Source organism: Rhinatrema bivittatum, chromosome 4 (assembly GCF_901001135.1).
Source record: "Rhinatrema bivittatum chromosome 4, aRhiBiv1.1, whole genome shotgun sequence".
In the NCBI taxonomy this organism is placed as follows: domain Eukaryota; kingdom Metazoa; phylum Chordata; class Amphibia; order Gymnophiona; family Rhinatrematidae; genus Rhinatrema; species Rhinatrema bivittatum.
In genome coordinates this window covers 346515140-346542599 of record NC_042618.1, presented here as the reverse complement: position 1 = coordinate 346542599, position 27460 = coordinate 346515140, and the positions used below count along the sequence as shown (strand labels likewise).

Genomic DNA, 27460 nt, shown 5'->3' with positions numbered 1-27460 from the left:
CACGCTCATCAGTCTGAGAAATGATCTGGTCCATGTCCATAGATTGTGCGGTATTGTCTTATTATCATCTGGTACTGAATCTCTGCCTTTTTTCTTTTTTCTGTCTCTGAAAGTTCTTCTTCCTTCCAACAGTCTGAGTATGTTGATGTATTTCTTCCTCTTGATTCTTTGTCTTAGCCTCCTCGGTATGTTTACCCATAGAGGGGCCACACTGTTCTGCTGCATCGAGGTTGTTGCCATCTCGCCCAGTGTCGACTGCATTTGTGGGGGAATGTTCTCGTCTGCACTGTCAGAATCAGAAGATGATCTACTGTCGCTGGAAGTGGAACTATACTTTCTCTTCCGCTTCCCGCTTTTCTTTTTTGATGCGTACGCTATTGCTGTTTCGGCTAGAGGCTGTGGAATAGAAATATTAGGGTCGGATAACTCACCCAACTGTTGCTGTTCCATTCCTGCTTCCTGACCTCCGGTAATATTACAGCCTCGCCATCAGAATCAGTCACTGCGCTGGACGTCTCACTGCGTTGTCTCTCTCCTTCGGACTGACTATTGACCGCAGTGCTCGAACTCCTTCTCCCTCTTGACGTGCAGTGATTTCTGCCTCCACGTGCGACCGCTGTTGAACTCCCTTCTTCTGTCCCTTTTGCCTCTCAGTTATCTCGCATACCCTGTTGTCCAGGCCAATATCCCCATGGATATAGTGAGTATGGCATCCCTCCCACGTAGGCCGACTGTGGGTATTGTGTGTATGCATTAGGTCCCGTGCTGCTGCTCCTGCTATCAGGGCTGCCTGGCTGCATCCAAGGGCCGCATGCCCGTGGGGGGGGGGGGGGGGGTGGGGAGGTAAACCCGGTATATATGGGAAGCCGAAGGGCTGGGTCTGATCCCCCATGTTCGGCATTGTACCTCCGACATTATTCGTACAGGTTGCTATAGTCTGACGTCTCCTCCTGTTTCGCTGTTGGGCCCTCGTCCTAGCAGTGCCATGATGCAAACTCCGTACGCTCGTTATCATACTGAGGCGTGCCCCTTCCATTACTTCTCCCCTGAGGGTCCCTTCCGCGGCCTTTCCCCTCCTCCGTCGGTGTTCCTGATCCCCCTTTGGCTTCGGGCACCCCTGGTTCCTCTTCGGCTCGTCGAGCCCTGCGTATAGGAGCCCCTCTGCTCTACTTGCCCAGTCCTCTGTCCCCTTCCCATAATGATTGTGTACTCACTGCGTCGTTTAAAGTCTTTGAATGGGGGTGGGGGGGGGGGTCTTCCGTCCGCGGCCGTCTGTGTTTAAACAGGCTGTTCTTTCCAGGTGGCTGGTTGTCCGGCTCCTCCTTGCCAGCTGCTGTTCTCTCCTCGTGGCTGGCTGGATCTCTGTCCAGCTCCTTCTTGCCAGCTGCTTCCACTCTGATCTCTTTTTTTATTAAATAAATGCAATGCAATTGTAATGCAGTTGCAATGCAATTGCTTCTACTTCCCCTTTTTTTTTTTTAAACTTTTAAACTAGCTTTTTTTTTTTTTTTTAATTTAGACTAATTAGTCCTGTGGGCCCGGGCCGCGATCCACGGCTGCTGATCGGGCCACGTGGTCGGAGCGAGTCGCGCCGCAGCCGATGGCTGCTCTGGTGGGTAGTAAAGGGAAAAAGGAGCCGGCTGCGGCACGAACCGCCGTTTTAAATGGCCTGGGCCGATGTCGTCATGGCAGGCCGTGTTGCCCCCCGACGACGTCTGCCCACTGGGACCGCCCCTCGCGCACTCCGATGCGTCTGATGTCATCAGGATGCGCCGGGCGCCCCGACGACACCGGACCCACCCCATCCTCAGAGCACTCAGAGGCCGGTCCTCCTAAGGGCTCTGACCTGTGCCCCTTTCCGGGCCCACGGCTCCAGGTAAGCCGTGGGCCCTGGCATTCGCCACAGGCCCACCCAAAACCATGCAGATTCTAAAAGATAATCAAGCAGCAATGTTTTTTTATTTATTTTGAAAATATATATACCACTTATCTGAAATCCTAAGTGGTTTACACATGCTCATTCATAAAAAACATTTAAACTAATAGTTATATAAAATTGAACAATATAATAACACATACATAAGTTTACAGGCGAAGGCAGCTCCTTTAGGAAGGTGAATATTGAAGATAAAAAATAGACGTGAATACTGAAAGTAAATGCTAAGAAGTGAATGGAAATATTGAAAATAAATACTGAGATGTGAATATTTAATTTAAAAGCATTTTTCTCACGCCCTCCACAGTTTGAGGTGGGTTACAATAATAAAAGACAAAATAAACTGGTAAATACGTCATACAACATCACTTTATGACTCTTTACCAGATACCATGCCAGTAAAGATCTAGGAGGTGCAGAATAGCATATAGGCAGAGGAAAGAAAGGAATGTACTCGCCTACTGTGAAAAGCTGTCTTGAAGAAATTACTTTTTAATGCTTTTTTGAAAGTGGTGAGCATCTTTTAAGCTGCATTATAGATAGTGGTAGTGCATTCCATAATATAACCAATTCATATTTACCTTTCAAGTCCTTTCATGATTTTATAGACCTCTATTATATCCCCCCTCAGCCTTCTCTTCTCCAAGCTGAAAAGTGCCTTTCTTCATAGGGAAGCTGTTCCATGCCCTTTATCGTTTTGGTCACCCTTCTCTGTACTTTCTCCAGTGCAACTGTATCTTCTTTTAGATGAGGCAACCAGAATTGCACAGTATTAAACGTGCGGTGTCACCATGGAGCAATACAGAGGCATTATGACATCTTCCATTTTATTAGCCATTCCCTTCCTAATAATTCCTAGCATTGTGTGGGTTTTTTTGGTTTTTTTTTGAAAGTCACAACAGACTGAGCCGACAATTTCAGTGTAATAACTGACACTTAAATCTTTTTCCTGGGTGGTAACTCCTAATATGCAACATAATGTTGTGTAATTACAACATGGGTTATTTTTACCTTTATACATCACCTTGCACTTGCCCACATTAAATTTAATCTACCATTTGGGCAGCCAGTCTTCTAGTCTCACAAGTTCCCCCTGCAATTTATCATAATCCGCTTGTGATTTAACTACTCTGAATAATTTTTTGTCACCTTCAAATTCGATAACCTCACTTGACGTATCCCTTTCCAGATCATTTATAAATATATTAAAAAGCACTGCTCCAAGTACAGATCCCTGAGGCACTCCACTATTTAGCTTTTTCCACTAAGAAATCAGACCATTTAATCCTACTGTTTCCTGTCTTTTAACCAGTTTGCAATCCACAAAATGACATTGCCTCTTATCCCATGACTTTTTAGTTTTCTTAGAAGACTCTCATGAGGGACTTTCAGACACCTTCTGAAAATCCAAATATACCCCATCTACTAGTTCACCTTTATCTGCATGTTTGTTCACACCTTTCAAAAAAAAATGTAGCAGATTTGTGAGGCAAGCCTTCCCTTTAGTAAATCCGTTCTGGTTGTGTCCCATTAAATCATGTCTGTCTATGTGTTCTGTGATTTTATTCTTTATAATAGTTTCCACAATTTTCCCTGGCACTGAAGTCACTGGTCTATAGTTGCCCAGATACCTTTGGAGCCCTTTTTAAATATCAAGGTTATATTAGCCACCTTTCAGTCTTCAGGTACAACAGATGAATTTAATGATAGGTTAAAAATTACTTGTAATAGGTCTGAAATCTCATTTTTTTAGTTTTTTCACAAACCTGGAGTGTATACCATCTGATCCATTTGCTATTCTTGTCAGTGTGGCCTTCTATATCTTCCAAGTTCACCATGATTTGGGTCAGTTCATCTGAATCTTCACCTTTGAAAACAGTCTCAGGAATGGGTATCTCCCCAACATCTTCATCAGTAAATTCCGAAGCAGATAATTCATTTAGTCTTTCCGTGATAGCCTCATCTTCCCCAAGTGCCCCTTTAACTCCTCAATCATCTAACTGTCTTACCGAATCCCTTGCAGGCTTCCTGCTTCGGATATGTTTTTAAAAATGTTTTTATTATGAATTTTTGCTTCTGTGGCCACCTTCTTTTCAAATTCTCTCTTAGCCGGTCTTATCAATGTTTTAAATTGAGCTTGCCAGTGGTTATGCTTTTCCTATTTTCTTCAGATGGTTCCTTCTTCCAGTTTTTTAAGGAAGATCTTTTTGCTAATATAGCCTCTTTCCCTTCACCTTTTAACCATAACAGCAATCCGTTTGACCTTCCTTCTACCATTATTAATGCGTGGAATACATCTGGACTGCTCTTCTAAGATGTTTTTTTTTGGTTTTTTTTTTAACAATGTCCATGCCTGTTGTGCATGCTTTACCTTTTATAGCTGTACCTTTCAGTTTTTTCTATTTTTTTCTCCATTTTATCAAAGTTTCCCTTTTGAAAGTTTAGTGCAAAAGCCATGGATTTACTTACTGTCCCCCTTCCAGTCATTAATTCACATTTGATCATCATATGATCACTATTGCCAAGCGGCTCAATCTCACCGAATCCTGCACTCCACTAAGAATTAGATCTAAAATACCTCCTTCTCTTGTCGGTTCCTGAACCAATTGCTCCATGAAGCAATCATTTATTCCATCCGGGATCTTTATCTCTCTAGCATGTCCAGATGTTTAATTTATCCACTCAATATTGGAGTAATTGAAATCTCCCATTATTAATGCACTACCAATTTGGTTAGCTACCCTAATTTCTCTTAGCATTTCATTGACGTTTCATCACTGGCCAGTTGAACGGTAGTATACTACTATCGCTATACTCTTTCCCAATACATATGGGATTTCTACTTATACAGATTCTGTTGTGCATTTAGTATCTTGTAGTGTCCAACCGGATAAGGATTCTTCGCCACCCCAGACATAAAGTGCCAACCCCCCTCCCCCCCCCCCAATCAAGTTGCTCCTCCCTGTCATTGCATTATAATCTGTACCATGGTATTGCACTATCCCATTTGTTACCCTCCTTCCACCATGTCTCTGAGATGCCAATTAAGTCTATCTCATCAATACCTGCTATATACTCTCCCATCTTATTTCTTAGACTTTTGGCATTGGCATACAAGCATTTCAAAGTATGCTTTTGTTTGTATTAACATCCTGCTTTTCAGTTGACATGGATAATTTGGAATCTTTTAGCTCAGATGGTTCTGTACTTATAGGCACATGGACTACTTTTGCTTTCATTGGAACCTCTCTGTTGGGATACCCTAACTTTCCTGCTTCATTAGTATCCTTAGAAGATACCTCCCTCCGAACCATGTGCTGCTGAGCTGCTGTCCCTTGAGAACATCCATCCTTTACAACAGAGCACAAGGGAGCTAGTATGGAAGCCTTGCTTCAGCCCTCCTGGAATGATGGCCTCAGCAGCTGAAACAGGTCTTTAAGGCCCAGCAGCAAGCCTTTCAGCAACAGAGGCAAAGGCTGAGCCAGATCCTGAGAGAGGGATAATATCAATTGCAATTACTGATATGGAACCAGATGGTACTACTGCAAGCACTTCTACAAAAACAGCAATCACTGCCATTTTGAAAGCAGCTGGACACCACTGAGGAAGTGGGGAGGCAGGAGGAAATAATCCAAAGAAGGACTTGGGACCCCTGGAAGAGAGGAATTTTGGTGATCAGAGAGAGCAGGAGGACATGGGGCACACCAGACCTAACACTACTGAAAGGGTCTTCCTCAAGGACACTGACATGGTTACAAATGAGAGCCAAACCCCAGCTCTGTCAGAACTGAGGGAGGAAGTTGCCATAGAGAAATTTGGCAAAGAGCCAAAGGAACCAGTGAACATGCTACTGGAGCAAACAGTGGATGTAAAACCAGAGCCACACAAACGGTCACAACTGGTTGCAGGAGAAGAGTGTGGAAGCCAAGGGAATAAACTAAAGACCAGCCCTGAAGAAGTGCAACCCCAAGGCAAGGAGGTACCAAACAACCAAACCAATATCAACAGGCTCTTACTAATTTTGCGAAGAAGCACTAAACATTTGGAAAATCAGCAATGTATCTCCCAGGGAAAGACAATATTCTCATAGACAGGCCGAGCTGTCAACTTCAGCCACACAAGAGGTCCCTCAATAGCAACACTGTAGAGAATCTATTCAGAAGTTGGGGAACTCCAAATATAGAACTCTTTGCTTCCCCATTCAAACTATTCTAATATTGCTTAAAGAAACCTACGACCAAAGTCTTGGTGCTCAGTGCATCCATTATTCCATGGAGCCAAGTCTTGCTTTATGCGTTCCTTCCAATTCCATTAATAACAAAGACAAAATTGAGAAAAGATAAAGAACAGTGATGCTGATAGCTCCTTTTTGACCACACCAAAACTGGTTCCTCTGGCTGAACAGACTTGCAATAGCTCCACTTATCAAGTTGTCATTAATACCAATCCTGACTCAGTACAGTTTCTTCCACTAACCATCTGGATGTTGAAAACACACTAATCCAAGCACTTCACCTACCTCATAAGGTGAGCGAAATGCTACTTGGGACAAGAGAACCAGGTACTAGAAAATCTTACAGCTACGAATAGGTAAGATTTGCCCATTGGTGTTACACTCAGAAGAAAGATCCATTCACCTATACCATTACCAGACTTCTTTCATTGTCTAATGCATCTAATAAAATCAAGATTAAGATAAAGAGTACATTTAAGCACCATTGCAGCTTATCATATCCAAGAAGGCAGTCATCCAACCTCACAACATCCAATAATTGCAACTATCACCGCAATGAAATAATTAATGAAACCACCATGTGAGCCTATGGCATCATCAGACTAATTTTTTAATATGGAAATACGCTCTTCCTGATAGCCATAACTTCTGCAAAAAGAGTAAGTAAACAGGCTCGAATAAGCTACCCCCTTACATTCAACTATTTAAAAATTGGTTAGTGCTAAGAACTCATCCCACGTTCTTACCAAACACCACAATTCTGCCTCAACCAAATGATAATGTTGCCAATGCTGCCAATATCATAGGTGTCACTAGAAGTACAGACTTGTATCTTAGACTGCAGAAGAATGCTCTTGTTTTATCTTGGTAGAACTAAATTGCATAGAAAATCAACAAAAAGAAGTTTCTGGGCTAGGAGAGAATGACAGCCAATTTGACGCCATTGTATGATGTCATACCATCTGTGTGACAGTGTTTTCTCTTGTCCATAAAGAATCACTGTTACTGGTAAGCAGCTTAGCTTTGTCTGTTTACAGTTATCTGTGCTTTTTTTTTTTTAAATGTCCTTAAGCAGTAGTAAGGTCAAATTTATAATGGTGCACAGTTCATTTGAAAGGGGAAAGTCTAGTTTATCCTTTTTCAAGCAGTGCTTTATTTGAGTAATTATTTGAAGCAGTCTAGAAGAAGAAAAATTACTAGCAAAACTTAAAGCAATTGTTTAACATTGAAAAAAAAATTCCATTTGAGACACACAACACAATTGAAGCAAATCCCTAGATCACACGTCTGTCAATTTTGGCCTTCACAGTGTGGAAATAAATTGGAGCATTGTGATGGATTACCAGCTCAAACCGTAGACCAAACTAAAGACTGAATTGGAGATATTTTAACAACAAAATACTATCTGACAATACATATTTATCTAAGAGCAATAATGATCCAGTGCAAAACATCTTATTTGTAATAATTCTGTTAATCATCCTTTAGATCACCTGGAGGAGTTCCTAAATCCTGATTGGATATTGCATGCCTGTTCTTATGGCTGGTGGCCACAGTTATAGAGTAAAACCTTTTTTTGTTTTTGGCCCAGCAGTTTCCTCCTTCCTGCTCTTTTGGGCTTCTAACTCAGTCGGAACCAGCCTCGGTTTGGCTATGGCACCATGAACCTTCATTCATAGCTGTCCCAGATAACTCCTCTATCTTTTTAGTCCCTTTTTTGAATTTCTGAGCTACAACTTCCTATAGACCCTGCCTATCATGGACCATAAGTCACTAGGTATTGCCATTGTGCAAAGGTTAACACAAACCCTCCTCCTCCCCCCCATGTCCCGGAGCTTTTAACATTACCTCAGCAGCAGCTTAGTCATTGCATCGAAAGTCCTCAGCCAGGCACCACAAAGTGCGACTCCCTCTGAAACTTGGCTAACATGGACCCCGAGTCTGACTACTTAGTGCCGCCATTGTACGAAGGTTAAGACTGCCTCCCAGTCCCCGGGGCTGTGAATGTTACTATGGCAGCATTTCTAGCCCTGGTTCGCCTATGGAGCAGAAGACTAACCTGGCAATTGAACTGAAGTCAAGTGCAGCACTTGCCATTTGAGCCACCAGGCTGGCTCTAGAACAGAAGATTATTAAACAAAAGATCCTTTTGTATTTTACAGAAATTGAAGATCTAAGCAGTGCAGTAGATGACAATGTTCCAACGGCAGAGGAAGCAACAGAAGCAACTGAAGTCAACACTGGTTCAGGAGATGATGCAGCTGATATCAGCCAAACTGGCATCTATACAGAACATGTCTTTACTGATCCCCTAGGAGTCCAGAGTACAACAGAGGACTTATCTGTATACCAGCCCAGGTATAGTACATGATATACGGTGTCAAGGCACTTGTGCCAACAGTAGTCCTTGGATTTGGTGTCAACAGAAAATACTGCTTGTGTTACACTCGTATAAATCTGTATATAGGTTTGAATTTATAAAAGTAAAATATATTGGTTTGAGTAAAAGAAATTTTTTTTCTTCTATCAAAAGATTGCATGTAAGATTTGGAGTTTCTTCTATTTAGCAGTAATTATTATTTCTCTACCTGAAATCTGCATTCTTACATCTGTGGATTAGTATTGGTACCTGCAGTACATTTAGGATTTCTTGTGTTCTCTGAGGGCAAGACAGACAGCAGTTCTCATACCCCCATAACATCTATGGAGCTTGGTACAGAAATTTAATTTCATAGTTTACAAAAACTTTAAGCATGCCTTACTGGGCATGTATAGTTTGCTATATTACCTTGTATCATCCATGTGGGGCCCCTTCAGTCTCACCTTTTCTGTGGGGTCTACAAGTCATGGATTTTTTCCTCTCTTCTGTTAAAGGAAAATTTTCTTCCCACAAACCCAGGAATCATTTATTGCAAGGCCTCGCAGTCTGCTCTCATCCCTTTAGTCATCTTTATTTAGTTTCTCAATTTTTTCAAATTTTCCTTATTGTTCAGCAGGCGCATGGTACACCAAGACCAGTGCATCAAGGCAGCATAATGCTATCATTGAATAGTTTGTTTTAACTGCATTAATTTTTCACTTGATGCCCAAGGAGGAGGAGAAAGCAGCTTAGACAAGTTCCCCATATGTGAAAGTTTATCACACACCCATGATAAATGTGTCCTTTGCCTGGAGGCTATGATATATGTCTCATAGTGCCCTCTTGGCCAAGACACATTTGGCTTCCACATCTGCAAAAGATGGCCGTCGGGAATCCAGTCAAACTGAGAATCCCCCCAACTCTCATCGCTTAAGTTTGGGATCTGGTGAATCATCCCAACATCAGGTCCCTAGCCCTCATAACCTGAGTACTGAGAGGGTAGCTTTGCAACCCCTGGATCATCTGAGGATATGTCTCATGTTCTTCTGGCTTCCAGGAAGGGCTCCTCAAGGAAGTCCTATGGCTTAAAGAAAAGGAGTTTTGCCTTTCGTGTGAGGGAAAGGCCCTAGAACTTTTCTTCTGTGCCACACAAATCTAAATCTACCATCTACATCTTTCAGTCTGGTCTTAAAACCAACTCAGGTAGGCTTCACCTTAATGCAATTAGTGCTTACTTTCCACCATGTAGAAGGTAAACCCATCTCTGTGCAGCCTTTAGTTGTTCATTTTTATACATAACTTTCTTATTTGAAAATTGGTTGGCTTTATATATTATCTAGAAAAACTCCCATAATCCAAAATTATCAGGAAAAAGCCTGAGCCCAACCATTGCAGATTTTTAAATAAGTACTCTCCTGTACTATTTACATAGCTTAAATGCTGACCTCCTGAAAGTTAAGTCTTTAAATAAGGGGTGTGACCATAATAAAAAGGGCATATATTTCATTCAACAATATAAATATAAAGAAAATATCATTGAAGAAAAGGGAAAAGGAAGCATAAAACAGAGCACAACAGAGCAAAAAAAATCTAATTAGGTGTCAATAATATTCTACTTCTTTTCTCCCCATACAGTGAATCAGATTTGTTTAAAGATGGCATAGCTATATTACCTAATGAGCAAGATCTGGTGAGGGAAGAAGCACAGAAAATGAGCAGCCTCTTACCCACAATGTGGCTTGGAGCGCAGAATGGATGGTAAGAAAAGCCATAAGATTTGAAACACAATTATTAGAATGCTCTAACTTAAAGGGGACTGTTTTTTGATTTTTGGAAGCTGGGAGGGGGTGGAGTTATAGATTTTAGATGAGAGGGTGCTATAGGCAAAATATGTCTGCTACCTAAGGGGAATTTCCAAATGCCTGTGTAAGCCATGTTACAGCGGTCCAAATCAGAGTATGGTCAACTGTTTTCCATTCCTCCAAGGCAGACATAGTGAGCACTGATACTAGTTGGGTATTATGTACATAAAGTTAATTGGTCAAAAGTGTAATATAAACACAGTAATATCAAAACCATCTTGCTTGTTAAATACAAATGTGATATTTTCTCTTTCAAAGTAAGATTCTGATAGCAAAACTGACAAACACAAAAGCTACCTCTCCCTCTTCTCCTTCAGCTTCTGCTGGTAGTCTCCATAAGCTGGTGCTGATCTTCTGCCAGGTACTCAGGTGAAAAGCAGTGTGCAGAAATGCACATGGACTTGGATCTGTTAATAGATTGCTTGCACATATCTGAAATGTCAGCCTGAAGAACAGGCTTTATTAATTAATTTTATTTAAGTGTTTCTATACCACTTATACAATGGAGTTAGATCAAAGCAGTTTACAAATATACATTCATGATAAAAACATAAAATCAGATATAAAAATAAAAAAACAAAAACAACCATAGGATCAGTACAAAATATCAAAAATTAAAGAAATAAGGAGGAGCATGCTTTGAGAAAAAAGCTAGTAGAAACTCACTTCGCTGTGGTTAAATTATAGTCTATGGAAAAAATGGGTTTTTAGGTTTTTCTTGAATTCCTTGATGTCTCTTAGTTGCCTGAGGAAGGCCAGAATAGAATTCCAGACAGAAGGGCCAGCAACTGAGAAGGCACGTTTTGTAATGAGATCAAGCCTGGCCACTCTAACAGAGCCTTAGAATATTTGTATTAATTTGCCAAACCTCATGGATTAAATAAACAGTCATTAAGGTAGCAGAATCTAGTATGAATGACAAGAATTAATTATTAAATAAGTACTGCAGGCCTCTATCCAAACCTTAGTATCTTTCAGAAATGCAACAGGAAAACAGATTTGGTAAGATGCTGCTTGAAAAATGGGAACTATTATTCCCCTAAAGTTCATGAAATACTTGTTTAAAGAGATAGCAACTGTTATCCTTTTCCATTTGGCACAAACACAAGACACAATACCTGTCTGCAGCTTTTATCTTCCTTCATGGTTAATGAATAAACAGGAATCTTTCATAAATTCTTTATTTCTAGGTATATCCTGGATATAATTCATTCTAAATTATTCCTATGAATTGATAGGATTTCACTGCCATTTAATGTGTTAAATCCTCATTTTCTCCTTACAGCTTGTACGTTCATTCTTCTGTAGCTCAGTGGAGGAAATGTCTCCATTCCATTAAACTCAAGGATTCAATTCTCAGTATAGTGTAAGTTGATTTTTTTTCTATTAACCACCTTTAGTGTTTGTACCAGTTTTCAAAAATGAGGATTTTCACTTTGAAAATTGCCAAGAGTACAAAGTACACGTGGTCTCTTGCACCTGCATTTTTGTGCAGGTAGAATTTGCTTGAAAAGTCTGTGCATAGATGGGAAAATGCAATCTGTGCATACTTTACTTTCCTTGATGTAAACACACTCCTGGGAATGTCTTCTCTCAGTACAGTTAGTGTGCATTATGGAACAGCTTGTGGAATTAAGGGTCAACAAACATTTTGTAGGTGATACTATGCTGTTTCTCCAGTGATCTGATGAAGAGAGGATAATTCTTGAAAGCTTGTCACAGATGTATTGTTAGTTCAATAAAAAGATATTAACTATAACTTGTTTGACCCTTAATTCCACACATCAAAGTTGACTAACATGGAAACTACTATTTTTGGCACAATTAGCAAACTTTCAGCTGCATTGAGGGTGGGCAATCTTAAGATAACCAGTTTACGCTGGTGAATTGCCCTTCCAGAACCGTAAATAGTAGAGGTGGTCAGTTGTCTTTACTGTTCAGCGTGAGTCTTAAAGTGATATATTCAAAATCTTAAATCCTTATCATACCCAGTTTCAAAATTATAAAGAAAAAATGAGTGCAAAGTACTGTAGCACTGTTCATTGTTTTTTAAATGTTTCAATTTATCTGCAGACTTGTTTCCTTGTTATGTATCTCTTTGTATTCTCTGGCAAAGCAGCAGTGCCTAGTCAGAAAACAGTACTATGAGATCAGAGTTTCCAACACTATCTTTGTGCTGTCGGGTAAGGGAAACAGTAGCAGTTTGGCAAGTCTTTTTAAAGATACATAAAATTCATTGGGGCCAATGCAATACAGTGCGCTCAGCTGAGCGCACTGTATAACCCGCAGTCAGACGTGGGTTAAATAGGCGCTAATGCAATTAGGGGATTAGCGCCTATTTAATGAGCTTCCGACACGGAGTGAATGGGATAGCGCTCATCACATGCAAATACATGTGAATGAGGCTATTACTCATTCACTCCAAATGCAAAAAAATAAATGTGCATCTCAGATGCATATTTATCACTCAGCTATTAACGCCTGCCTGGAGCAAGCGTTAATAGCTGAGCACATTGAAAAGAAGTACAGAAAAGCAGAAAAAAAATGCTTTTCTTTACTTTTAAAAGTTTAAAAAAAAAAAAACTCAGCTGACTGCATTAAGAAGACTGAAGCCGTACTGCAGTAATGAAAACCGATGCAGAGTTTATTGGCGTCTGTGTTCATAATCGGCAGACCGCTGGTAACCATGGGGTCCCGTTAGCAAGGAGGTTCCTTGGGTTGTGTGAGGGACCCTAGCACCTCCTTGCTAACTCAACCCCCTAATTATAATATAGAATGGCGCCCCCCTTGCGGGCGCCATGCACACATTAAGAAAGCGGGCGCTGACTTTTCAGTGCCCGCTTTCTGTGCTTTTTTATTTTTTGCATCGGCCCCATGGTAAATTAAAAAAAAAATAAAAATACTGTGTATCCATACATCATATACTAAAATATTTTTTAGTATAATATTTTTTCATTGATGATATACATAGTAGATGACTGCACATAAGGACCAATTGGCCCAACGTTTTGCCTTGTTCCTGTCTGCATTGCTCCAGCTAAGGATAAATTGCCTCTGTCAGCTGTACAAGCTAAACTAACTGTCTGCAACCTATTTCTCCTATTCCAAGTCAGTTTTGTTGTCTTTCCTCGTTTGGTTCTGGGTAGATAAGTATATAAATCCCCATGCTTATTTATGGTAATTTATATTTCTAGTGGCTAGAGAACGGAAATGAAGAAATGGGCTGACTTGCATTACACTTAAAGTTAATATTTCTGTATGGGAGTTCTTTCACAGAGCAGTAGTTACTATCCATAACAGAAGACACGGGGGTAATTACACAGAGCAGCAATTACTACCTTAAGCAACTTGCTGGGCAGACTGGATGGATTATTTTGGTCTTTATCTGCTATCATTAACTGTTATCTATTTATATGCATTTGATATCCTGCTTTTTTCTAAAGATGGGCCCAAGCTGGATTACATAATATAAAAAGGCATTGCCTACATAAGTAAGGGATACATACAGATATGATATATTTATATGAGGTAGATTGCAAGTAAATAGATAAGTAGAGAACATTAGGTAGGAATAAGGAAAACGCAATGGCTATAAATAGCATTTATATAATTAAGAAATATCAGCGGAGTGAGAGACATTGAGAACTAGTTAGACGTGACTCAGAAAAATGGGCAAACGTAGCATTTTGTGGTCAGGAAAACATCTGATGGGCAGGTGCTAGAGGATGAGTCTGCTGAGAAATTTAAGGGAAGGCCTGGCTGAACAGCTAAGCTTTGACTTTTTATCTGGAAGAAACCAGCTCCCAGATCTTCCCTGTCCATATGCTGTTTATCCAACCTCTCAGCAATGTTCCTTCCACTGACCTTTCTGTCTGTCCCAAGTGGGCTTAAATTCTGTCCCAATACTAGTTTTCACCAACTCTGCTATATTTATTTATTTATTTATTTTATTTAAAGGCCTTTATTACCCGCCCTTCCTACGTTTAGAGCGAGGTACAATATAGTAGGTTCCATGCATCTCGCATTTTCTCAGTCAAGAAGTATTTTCGCACATTTCCACTGAGCTTTCCTCCCTCCAACACAAACTACGTACTGCATTAAAACATGACATGGTAGTTACATTCGTGTTACAGCTCTGTTTAAGAATTGCTCTCTTCGATGAGCTCTTTTTGTATAAGTCATTGTTGTGGTACACTCTGCTACAGTTTTTGTCTTAATAGATTAATGAATGAATACATGTTTAGATGCAATGTTCTATGGGATGTTAACATACTCTTAAGCAAGAATGCCTAATACTTAAGGTATTTCCATATCTGAATGAGTTGGTTTCAGCTCTCTAACCCAGATGGCCCACCTGTTGAACGAAACATTGTCATTATTAGTAGTAATCTAGAAAATCAGTTCCTAAAAATTGTATGAGTTAATACCATAAGTAATTTTGTTGCAGGTAGTCATGGGAAGTTCTACCTGCACATTTACTCTTGGTGGTAAATATAGCACATCACTAACTGTAATCATGATGTTCTTCATTATATCCTGATACAGTATATGATGCATCCTACTCTTTCATTACTTTTTTTTTCTTCTCAGGCATGTAAAAGGAATAGTATTAGTTGCACTAGCTGATGGAACGTTAGCAATTTTTCACAGAGGTGCTGGTAAGTAATTCTGCTAGAGAGACATAATGCAGTATCTCCATATACTGTAAAGGACCCAAGAGTTAAGAATGCTGAAACATTACTTTATCATTCTAATGATTTTGATAAGGAAAAATTGGTTCTTACTTTTTTTTTTTTTTTTAAATTTTGAGTCCTGACCAGACTAAGTCTAGATGGGTTTTTCTCTCCTACCAGCAGATAGATACAGAGAATAAAAGCTTCAGTAACCCTGCAACAAACCTAAACTAACTCTTCCATAACGAGCAGGGAGAAGGAATCAAACCTTAGTGAACCCAGAAACACAGGCCTAACACTCCTTCATTGAGGAGTTGCTGACCTGAAACATAAATACATAGAAAGATTAGTCTTCAGCAAAGTAATGGGCTGGATTCTGGACTGGTCTGGTTAGGACTCAAGGAAAGAAAATTAGCAAGTAAATGCCAATTTTTCCTTCCTTGCCCACCAGACCAGTCCATATAGATGGGACGTACCCAGGTCACCCTAAATTAGGAGGGAAACTGCAAGATCTGCTTGTAAGATGCCTGCCTCAGAACTCGAAGCACCTGGGGCACAGACCTCCAATCTATAATGCTTGGGAAAAAGTGTGTAGCGAAGACCAAGTGGCCACTCTACAACTATCCTGTGGCGATAGCAACAGACATTCAACCCACAATGCTGCCTGAGCCCTAGTAGAATGGACCTTCAGGGTCTGTGGAACCTGATGACCTTGGCAAATATACGCTGACTAAATCATTTCCTTAATCTATCCTAGTGATCAAGGCCTTAAAGGCCTTTTCCCCTTTGTTACAGCCAGTGAATAAAACAAAAAGATATCTGATCCCCTAAAATTATTCGTAACCTTCAGTTCCCAGTACATACCAGTATCAGTCCAGAAAAGTGGGTTGTGTATCCCTACTAGCAGATGGAGTCAGAGAACAAAGCTTTGGGCACTGCCATGTATTCTAGAGTGCCACCTGCAGACCCTTAGTATTTCTCTGACTCTAGCAGATGGCAGAAATGCATTCCTGCAGTTTTTTAGTTTGAATTTTTCAGTTTTTTAGTTAAAAGAATTTTTTATTGACTTACTGTTGCTTCCTGAGATGTTAGGCACCTTCGTGGGCCATCCCTCAGGTGTTAGGCACCTTCATGTGCCATCCCCCGGACGCCCGGGGGATTGGAAATCCCTGTCAGGGTCTCGTCTGCTCCGGGTCAGTGTGGGCAGGCCAGGGGCTCCTGGTGACGCGACACTGGCATTGCTGCAACTGCTCCCTTCATCCCAGCCACTTAGAGCACCTCCTGTTTTTAGTAAAGTTTGTTAAAAAAAACAAAAAAAAAAAACACCTAGTGTTATTCACAGAAGGAAGTGTTCTTTTTAGTGCTCCGGTCTGAAGCAGCTCTGAGGTAAAGTCAGTGCGGTGGGATCGGGCCCGAGTTGGCTGTGTGGGGAGGCTGTCGGCTAAATTTCCCTTCGGCCCCCGGAGCTCCGAGCTGCTGTGGAAGGGAAGGGGTGAATTCACTTGATTTTTCCTTGTCTTCTCTCTCTTGCGGCAGAGTTTTCAGGCGGGGACTGGCCTTTTTGTTGGCGGCCCGATGGCTCGTGAGGGTTTTCTTTACTGAAATTTAGCGCGCACTTGGTGAGGGACATTTTTCCCGCATGGTGGCGACGAGTCTAGTGCGGCCCTCTTTTCCTTTCCTCCACGTGGCGGTGTGGCTTCAGGAATGGCGCCGTACACTAAATCGCCTGCCTGCCGCATGTGTGGCACTCGCGGGCAGGCCCTGAACATGGCGTTTTTATGCCCTGAATGCGCAGAGGAGGCAGGGGATTTATCGGGGCCGGAAGGCCACACCTCTGGGGATGCCCCGGTTTCCCTGGGGTTGGATTCGCGGGAGGAGGGACCCCCCTCTTGTTTTGGCCCCTGTAGGGGAGAATCTCCCAGCAGGATCAGGTTCTGCACCTCCGGTGATTTCCCTGGAAGGGGAGGTGGTCCCGGAGGGGTTTTGCCCGGAGTTTATCCTACTCATGCACGAAGCTTTTTTGGCCCGCAAACGCATGGCGGTTAAGAGACCCGGGCTCCCGGGAGACCTCTATCTTCCTCCGGAGAAGCTTAATAGAGCTGCGGACCTAGGGAGTCCTCCGGATCAGGGACATCAGAGTAAGGAGGGCACTCGGGGCCCTCAGGGGCTTTTGCCAGGCTCCAGGTCAGCCCCACCTGTGGGAGCCGGTACGGATAAGGACCCGGACCAGGCGGATGTGGATACAGACGACATGGATGATCTCAATACCCCACCAATGGAGGGTGATGATCCCAGTGTGGTCCGTTTGTTCAAGAGGGACGAGCTATGCCCCCTTCTTCCTCAGGTCCTGGAAGTCCTGAACATTAAGGTGTCTCAGGAGGAATCGGACGATGAGGGGGTTAATCCTGTCCTTGACGGTATTCGGGATCCCACTACATCCTTTCCTCTACCGAAGAAAGTCTGCAAGCTGGTGACTCGGGAGTGGGATGCTCCTGATGCTGGTCTGAAGGTGGGCAGAGCAATGGCTAAGCTATATCCCCTGTCGTCGGACGTCTTGGACCTTTCGAAGATCCCTAAGGTGAATACTGCGATCTCAGCAGTCACTAAAAAGACCACTATCCTGGTCGCTGGGGCAGCCGCCCTTAAAGACATGCAGGATTGGAAACTGGAGATCCAATTGAAATGGGCATTTGAGGTAGCGGCGCTGAGTCTTCGAGCGGCTCTCTGCGCCAGTTTGATGCAGAGAAGCATGTCAGTGTTGGATCCAGGAGACGACTGCTGGATCCGGCTCTAGTGGCGGAGTAGCATTACAGTCCGCTTGGTTGGAAGCGGGTATTGCCTATGTAGCAGATGCCCTGTATGATCTGGTGAGGACCTCTGCGAGAGGTATGGTCACTATGATGTCAGTGCGCTGCCTCCTCTGGCTGAGGAATTGGGCGGCGGATTTGTCTTCTAAATCCCAACTGTGCAACTTGTCCTTTAAGGGCAAGCTTCTATTTGGAGAGGAACGGGATCAGTTGGTAAAATTGCTGGCGGAGTCTAAGGGCAATAGGTTGTCAGAAGACAGGAAATTGTCCAAGAAGGCCTTCCCTCCTAGAACTCTGTTCCGGCTCGTCGCTACAGGTCTAGCAAATACACAGCACCATCCACTTCTAAGCCGGCTATGGGGTGCCAGCAGTCCTTTCGCGGGGGTCGCCGTCCTGGCAGGGACTCGGGACACCTGGGAGCGGGAAGCGCTAAGTCCTCCCAATGAAGCCACGAGCACCCATTCCGTCGTCAAAGCTGTCGGAAGCAGATTATCCAACTTTTACACGGAATGGGCAAAGATTACCTCAGACCGGTGGGTTTTAGAGGTCATCAGAGAGGGGTATGCTTGGAATTCTCCCGGCCGGTTCCAGCGGTGTTTGTAGAATCCCGAGTGTCCTCACACAGCAAACATGACGCGGTCTGTGGGACCTTGCAACGACTTCTCAACCTCAAGGCGATTGTCCAGGTCCAGGAGACGGAGCAAGGACGGGGCCGTTACTCGATTTACTTTGTGGTTCCCAAAAAGGAGGGCACGTTTCGTCCCATTCTCGATCTGCAGAAAGTGAACCGTTGTCTCCGGATTCTTCGTTTTCAGATGGAAACATTGCGGACGGTGATGGCGGTTCGGACAGGAGAATTTCTAGCGTCTCTGGATCTCACCGAAGCATATCTTCATATCCCCATCAGGTCCAGTCACCAGAGATTTCTGCGTTTCAAGGTGTTGGGACAACACTTCCAATTTCGAGTCCTTCCCTTTGGTCTCGTGATGGCTCCTCGAATGTTCATGAAAGTAATGGTGGTAGTGGCAGCCTTCCTTCGCAAGGAAGGGATATTAGTCCATCCGTACTTGGACGACTGGTTGATTCGCGCAAAATAGCAGGAGGACTGCGAGAGATCGGTGCGCAAGGTGATGGTCACGTTGCAGTCCATGGGCTGGGTGATGAATGTGCAGAAGAGCCATTTGGAACCCACCCAGGTCTTGACTTATCTCAGAGCCTGATTCGATACAATTCAGGGGAAGGTGTTTCTGTCAGTGGATTGAATAAAGAAATTGCAAGACCAGATACACTCGCTCTTTTGGATGAGACCACCCACAGTATGACTCTTCAAGTCTTGGGATCCATGGCCTCCACTCTGGACTTGGTTCCCTGGGCGTTCGCCCACCTTCACCCCTTGCAATGGGCACTCCTATCCCGGTGGAGCCCGGTGTAGGAGCAGTTTCAACTACCAATGCCACTGCTTCAGGAGTCCCGTGTCAGTCTGTTGTGGTGGCTTTCGCGCAGCAATCTCAAACAGGGGGGGGGGGGGGGGTGAATTTGGATCCTCCGAATTGGATTTCCTCAGCAGACAGCAACTCGATCCTGGAGAGTGGGAACTGTCTGCCTACGCGTGGAACTGCATTTGTGCCAGGTGGGGGGCATGCCTCAGTTGGACTTAATGGCAACGCGGATGAATGCCAAGTCGTTTCTTCAGTCTTCGAAAGGAGCAGGGCTCGGTGGGCATCGATGCCCTCGTGTGTCCCTGGCCCACGGGAATTCTATTGTATGCCTTTCCTCCCTGGCCACTCATAGGTCAGCTGCTACATCGCATAGAACTTCACCCGGGCTGGGTGGTTCTTGTGGCACCGGAGTGGCCACGTCTACCGTGGTTCGCGGATCTCGTACGACTAGCTCTCGAAGGCCTCTTGCAGCTGGCTCATCTACCACGTCTGCTTCGACAGGGGCCCATATTCAGGAGGATCACTTCTCTCTTGTGGCTTGGCTTTTCAGAGTTTACGCTTGAAGGGCTACTCAGAGCATGTCATTTTCACCCTTCAGGCGCGACGACCGGCCACCTCTAATGGCTTATGTGCGCGTTTGGAAGCTTTTTGAGGCAGGGTGTAGTCAACGGGACTGCGACCTTCTCTCAGTTGAGGTTTCTCGAATTCTCGATTTTCTACAGCAGGGGCTTACTAAGGGACTGGCGTTCAACTCTCTACGAGTACAGGTGGCAGCTCTGGGTGCCTTGTGGGGACGGGTTAATGGTTGTTCCTTGGCAGCGCACCCGGACATTACTAGTTTTCTTAAAGGAGTTAAACATTTGTGTCCTCCTGTCTGCCCAGTATGCCCGGATTGGAGCCTAAATTTAGTTCTCTGAGTATTTTGCGGTACTCCTTTTGAACCTCTCAGCAGATCTTCTTTGAAAGATTGGACCTTGAAGACGGTGTTTCTGGTAGCTATTTGCTCGGCTCTTCGAATCTCAGAGCTACAGGCACTGTCGTGTCTGGATCCCTTTCTACGTATCTCGCTGGATCGGGTGTCTTTGTGGACGGTCCCGTCCTTTGTCCCTAAGGTGGTTTCCTCATTTCACGTAAATCAGACTCTGGAACTCCCAGGGTTTCCAAATTGGTCTCGAGACTCTCCTCAGGATAGAGATCTTCATCTCTTGGACGTTCGCCGGGTCTTGATGTGCTATCTAGAGGTTACCAATGACTTTCGACGTTCTGACCACCTATTTGTCCTGTTCAGGGGCCCAAAGAAAGGAGACAAAGCATCTAAAGCGACCCTTGCTAGGTGGATTAAACAAGCCATTAGCTTGGCGTACATTGCCCATGGAAGGCAGGTTCCATTGGGTCTTAGGGCTCACTCCAATAGGGCCCAGGCTGCTTCCTAGGCAGAGTGCTTTTGTCGCCTCTGCCCAGATCTGTAGGGCAGCGGTGTGGTCTTCGATTCACACTTTCACGAAGCATTATCGCTTGGATGTCCAGGCATCTAATGAATCATCCTTCGGGGAGAGTGTGCTTCGTGCAGGTCTTTTGGGGGCCCGCCCAGTGTAGGGTGGCTTGGGTACATCCCACTTTTCTGGACTGATCCTGGTACACACTCGGAAAAGAAAATTGGTTCTTACCTGCTAATTTTCGTTCCTGTAGTATCAAGGATCAGTCCAGAGGCCCACCCCTTATTTCAGATTCCGAAAGACTGTGTTGGCTACCGTTGGCCGATTTTGTGGCCTAAAGCATTTCTTGGATCTCCTTTTTGGCAGAGCGGATTGATGGAGCAGTTATGCACAGTTGAGTTAGTTTTTGAGTAGAGCTTGAGGGGTAGTCTGGGTTTTGATGTTTGCTACCTCTCGCTCTTTCGTTCTTTTAGCCTGGGCTTGGGTACAGGACAATACTGAGGGTCTGCAGGTGGCACTCTAGTATATATGGCAGTGCCCAAAGCTTTGTTATCTGACTCCATCTGCTGATAGGGATGCACAACCCACTTTTCGGGACTGATCCTTGGTACTACAGGAACGAAAATTAGCAGGTTAGAACCAATTTTCTTATCTCAGAAGAATACTGAGGATATCCAGAAGATGCAGCTCCACAGTCGGATCCATATGAAAGAAAGACATTACCTTGGGCAAAATGGAGGGAACTGTCCAAAGAGACATCCCATCTTCCAAAAACTAAAGGAAAGGATCCCTACACAACAAAATCTGAAGCTCAGAAAAATGTCTTGCTGAACATATATCAAAACTTATGAAGATCCACACACATTGGAAACATAAATTATTAAGGAGTTACGGAGACCTCATATGTTTAAAATGTGTGATTTTTAAACTCACTTATTCAGGTAGAAAACCAGTTTTGTTAACCACCAAAGTGACTCAACACCCTCTTGTTAAAGTATAATCATAGGGCTCTGAACACTTTATTCTTTACTTCACACTATGAATTTGCTGTTTATTTTAAGAAAAAACCAAAAGACACATCATTTAAAAAGCATGTGTTTAACGGCCCAACACGGCTCGTGTTTCGGAGAAGTCCTTCCTCTGGGGCCCAAACAAATACACTTACAAAAATGTGTCCTGCTATGGCTGCAGTATGATGATTGAAAGATTATTTGAACCAGGACACATTTCCTGACAGCAGGCCCCAAACATTCCAGATTTGAACATACACCAAGGAAGTCAAAGCCTTCCTGGGCTGAAGCAGCATTGAAATTGCTTCCTTGGAATAGCCCTTAATCTTCAGTCGCCTCCTCTCAAGAGCCAAACTGCAAGACAAAAGCAATCCACCTGATCCAAGAGGATAGACCCTAATGTAGAAGATTGGAAATGTGACCAAGACATAACCAGCCCCTCTAAGCTGAGTGATTAAATTTGCAAACCATGGCCGCCTTGGCTACTCTGGTGCTACCAGAATTACCAAACCTCACTGTCTTTTGATGTAAATCACTAACATGTAAAATAGGTCCTTCTGAGGCCACAGCTGTGACAAGGCATCCAAACCTTCGGACCCTGCTTCTCTCCTGCAACATCTTGGCATTCCAACCCATTGCCATTAAATCCACAAGGGGGCTATCCCACTGGAATCTGAGATTGAATGCTTTCGCTTTCGCTGCCAGCTCACACTCCCATGGGATCAACTGTGTTCCTGCTCAAGAAATCCACCTGCATGTTCTGCACCCTGGCAATGTGAGAAGCCAACAGCGACCTTAAGTGCTGTTCCACTCAACAGTTACTTTGCCATCTCCAGTGAGACTGCATCTCCAGTGAGACTGCCAGAATCTTGGTTCCACCCTGTTTATATATGCCACAACCGTCTACTTGTATGACAGTATCCTGACTGCTGACTAGAGGCAGGAAACATATCAAGTCCCTTCAGATCACCCTTGTTTCCAAGCGATTGATGGACTGGGTCACCCCCAACTGAGACCACCAGCCTTGCTCTGTCCGGCCATGGCAAACAGCTCACCCCCCCCCCCCCCCAGCCAAACATCACCATTACCCAATCCGGAATCTTTGATGCTGCACCCTGGACAAATTGCTGAGCAAAAGCCACCAGGAAAGACTCAGTTTTGCTTCCCACAGGAGGGGTAACTTGATCTCATAATCCTGCGACTGAGGATCCCAACATGACAGAAGAGCTGTCTGCAGTGGTTTCATATGAGCTGCTGCCCAAGGAACCAGATCAAAAGAAACAACATGGATCCCAGAAAGTCCTGCCAAGATGTGTACCCTGCCACAAGGGAACAGTTCTGGAGGATCAGTGCAAGCTACCTCCAAAGATCTCTGCAGTATGGGAGAATTCAAAATGGCCACTGCTGCTGCCCTGCCAACTTCCCTACTCAAGTCAGCCTCGGGAACTGATGCTGCTTCTTGACCCCAGCCCTCCTAATGCCCACAGTTGAAAGAGAGACTACAGAGGAGCCCTCCCCACTGTCAATGTAGGCCCAGCAAACCCTGGAAGCTAGGACCTTTGCATGACAGTCTCCACATGTGGAGCACCATTTCCCACACTCACCCAAAGCAGCCAAATTTCCTCACAGCACACAGAAAAGCAGGGTCCTTCCAGCACAGCAGGTCCTCTAGCACATCCGCCTTTCTGCAGCCTCCCTGGCCAGCTCCACATGCTGCTTCAAGCTCAGTCTTTTTTGTTTTGTGGGGGGTTTTTTCTTCTTAAAGTGACCTCTAAAGATCCAGCTAAACTAAAAGATATAAAAAAAGAATCGTTTACTTCCCTATAGAGAAGACTTCTAATTCCAGACAGGCAAGAAGGGAAGTCTTGAAACAGAGGGAGAAAAAGATAGGGAATGAGGGAGCCAGCACCATTGGCTTTTAGACCCTCCTAACTGGTCGTGTAAAAGCTCATTAAGGGCCACTGACCCCCTACTCGACCCAAGGAGAATGGCCCAGGACCTAACACCTCAGGGAGCAATTGTCTTCCACAGAACAGTCCCAACTGCAGGATGGACTTCTTGCTGGAGATAGAGAATACTGATAGATTGCAGGTGACACAGTGCCTAAATACCAAGGGTACAGTGAAGCTTTTATTCTGTCTTCATCTGTATGGACTGGTCTGGTCAACAAGAATGGAAAGTGCTGTTGTAACAATCTCCATAGGCCACAATTCTATTAGTAAATCTCTGAGTATTTTGAACATCTGTGCATCCACTGTATCTTCTACAGAATTTCATTTTTCGTCACTTTCCCCTTGTAAACTTTCTAAAACAGACTGTGCAGCTTATAGGGGAAAATTGTATAAGATTCTGCATAGACAATATAACAGTACATTTCCCCCACTTATTTTTTTATTTAGTTAACTAAATAATGTTAAAGGTCTTAAATTTTAAAGGCTGAATTTTAAAATCCCTGCACGCAGGCCGGGGGTGGGGTCTGGGCAGGGCGTGGACAGGCTGGGACAGTACCATTAGGCACTATCCCGCTGAGATGCAAGCCAGTAGCCGACCAGCCTGTACAAGCTGCTGCTGCTGATTGCGGGTAAGTGTAAAAAAGAAAAAAGCAAGGGGAGTCAGTGAGGTTTTAGGGGTCGTTGGGGTAGATAGTGTAAAAGGGAGGCAGGTCAGGTAGGTCTGTAGAAGGGTTTACCTCTGAATTCTGAGGGTGCAGACAGCGGCATTGTCCTGTTATGGGGTAAGATTCAAAAGTCTCTGCTAGCCTTGCACCCATATGTGATTAGGTTATTGAAGGCGGTGAAGTATTTGAAACTGTTGGTTTGGAGATTGATCCCATCCTGGAACCTCAACCCGATCCTGAAGACCTTGTGCAAGCCTCCGTTTGAACCTATGAAGAGAGCAAATTTGAAATATCTTACTCTGAAAAGGCAGTATTTTTGGTTGGCTATATGTTCAGCAATATTTCTGAGCTTCAGGCTTTGTCGTGTAGGAATCCTTTTTTTTAGTTTATGAGAGTGGACTGGGAGGGAACTGGGGAAAAGGTCTATTGCGTTGCCGCGTACATCTACTAAATTACCCCCCATTTACGCTCGCGCAAGCTGATATAAAATCATGCGCGTGGGTAGCAGATTTTGTTGTGAAATTTCTGTCTGAGTATAAATCTTTTTGTCTGCGATGATTCCCAGGGTTGGATTAGGATGGAAAGTTGGGTTGTTTTGTTTTTTTTTTCTCTCTGCCCTTTCTAACTGTACAGGACAGTTCCCCTGCTCCGACTCTACTTAAAAGATGAGAACAGTTTTTGGTCATAGTGCCAACCCTCATTACTGATGGTAACAATCAAAAATCACAAACTCCTGTATGTATTCCAGCAGTAGAGTTTCAAATTGCCTCAGTTTTACAGTAATATTTGTGGTATAGTATTTACAAACAATCTTTTTTCCTTATTTTTTATTTTATTTAGATTTTTATTTTCCTTACCCTTTGAATGTGTAATTCATCATTCCTTCCTCCTTTTTCCGTTGGAAATTCATTTAAGTGCCCTTGTGCCCAAGAGATAACTGAATGTATATTTCTGAAGGGTTAAGATGGAAAGTGGAGTTTGGATCTTTTTTGTTTCTCATGTTGCACACATCCTAAAGGTGCTGATTATTATTCTAATGTCCCCACAATAATTTTTTTATAACATTATTGATATTTGCAGTTATTTATATACCACCTTCCAGGTCCAAAGATCGCTCAAATGACGGACATCAGTCATTTTAACAAAACGTCTTTAAGAAAATACAAATTCATGCAATTAAAATACAACAAAATTACAAAATGCAATATCTTTCCTGACAAATATCCCTCATATAAACTGGTAAATTTTAGCCATATAATACACACATCACTCAGGCATGCATGATGTAAAAATAACTCATAAAAAATGTGCCTGTTTTTTGTAGTTTGTGGTCTTCTTTGGGGAGAAGTGGAGTTTGCAATATTCAATGTTTCTGTGGAAGCAATTAGTCTAATGAAGGGAGTGAGGAAGCCCAGTATGAATGAACTTAACATTGTATTAATAAGGGTCGCAACTTTCTTTTTAACTGTATTTAAAAGCTGAATGTCAGAATTTAGGAGATAGTGTTTGTGTTACTCAAAAATGTCATGATTAGAGTTAAGATTGATTGCAAACTTTTTTATTATAGTGAGTTCAGTCACAAGATTATCAATGTCATTCTTGAAGCCATAATGTGTTCATGTTTTAGTTCTCTGTTTTCTCTCTCTTTTTTTTTTTTATTTCAGATGGCCAGTGGGATTTGACAAATTACCACCTCCTAGACTTGGGACGTCCTCATCATTCCATTCGATGCATGGCTGTAGTGCATGATAAAGTCTGGTGTGGTTACAGGAACAAAATATATGTTGTACAGCCAAAAGCCATGAAGATAGAGGCAAGTTCAGACTGCTTTTCAATGTCACTGGGGCCTTAATGGCCCAGCCCTGGCTATTAACTCCCACTCACATCACATGCTGGATTCTCAAGGCTTTTACTTCAGAAAACAGATTACAAATCATAAAATATGAAGGAGAAATTTTATGATGTTTCATATACTCTGCCTTTGAAAAGGGAAGCCAGAGACCCAGTCAATGTCTTTTTTTGGATTGAAAATTGTGTGTTGAGTCCAAGCCTTGAGAATAACATTTTGTTTATTTTGATGAGTGATTTTTTTTTTCTTTCCTTTTGCTGTAAGAAACGTTTCATGTTCTTTCTGGACTGTACTCTTCCTGGTTTGTGGTACCTCTCTTTCAAGCAACAGCAGATTGTCTTGTCTGGAGGGAGCATCCAAGAGATGGGATTTTCAAACGTGCATACATCTGATGCTTACTGAACTAGAAAAATGTATTCCAAAGGGGATTTTCTTCCCTTAATTATTCAGTACTTCCCTCCTTCGCTTGACTATTTGGCACCTCAATGGCTTCCTGTAGCAACACAATTGCTATATAAATACAATAATTAATGTAACACCTTTGAACATTGTAACTCTTCTTTTTTTTTTTCTCCTAGAAATCTTTTGATGCACACCCAAGGAAAGAAAGCCAAGTAAGACAACTGGCCTGGGTAGGCGATGGGGTGTGGGTGTCTATTCGTCTGGATTCCACACTCCGGCTTTATCATGCACACACTTATCAGCATTTACAAGATGTGGACATTGAGCCATATGTGAGCAAAATGTTGGGTAAGTTTACACTGAATTAAGTGAAAGAAACAAAAATCCTCATTGTATCATAGCGTTTTTCTCTCTGGCTATATGCAGCTAGCCTCAGCAGGGACCCTGCAGGGCTGTATAGAATCGGAAATCCAAGAGAGAAGCCATTAATTCCACCTCTCACACACCAAGGGCATTTCAAGTTGGATAGCATCATCCTTCTAAAGCCCACTTCTGTAGTAATGAAAAATCAAGGGGGAAAAAAAATCATTTTTTAAAGTTACATTGAATTTACAAGTTTTGCTCAAGATTGTCAGGAAGAAGTAGATTTTTAAAGTTCACAGAAACAATCTGAATTCTTTGGTGTAGGCATGCCAAAATTCTAAGCAGTTGATTGGATTGCTTCCATGCAAAACCAAAATCTGTATGAAACTATCAACAAATATATGCAATGTAAGGGCTGATTCCAGCTAAAATCCAGTTTGTTCTTTCTCTGAATCAGAAGGCTCATAGTGGCA

General features: G+C 43.1%; 1 protein-coding gene across 5 annotated transcripts in view; it reads left to right on the top strand.

The window, feature by feature from the left end:
- The window catches only part of SPAG9 (sperm associated antigen 9), a 279218-nt gene that overhangs the window by 225586 nt on the left and 26172 nt on the right, over positions 1-27460 (top strand). For 4 of the 5 annotated variants that reach the window (XM_029600656.1, XM_029600654.1, XM_029600658.1 and 1 more), the window contains 6 exons: positions 8333-8528; positions 10165-10287; positions 11677-11757; positions 14982-15049; positions 26038-26186; positions 26801-26972. In XM_029600656.1, coding sequence (XP_029456516.1) covers positions 8333-8528; positions 10165-10287; positions 11677-11757; positions 14982-15049; positions 26038-26186; positions 26801-26972 — 789 coding nt within the window. The remainder of the gene's footprint in view (positions 1-8332; positions 8529-10164; positions 10288-11676; positions 11758-14981; positions 15050-26037; positions 26187-26800; positions 26973-27460) is intronic. The other variant, XM_029600655.1, reaches the window with a different exon arrangement.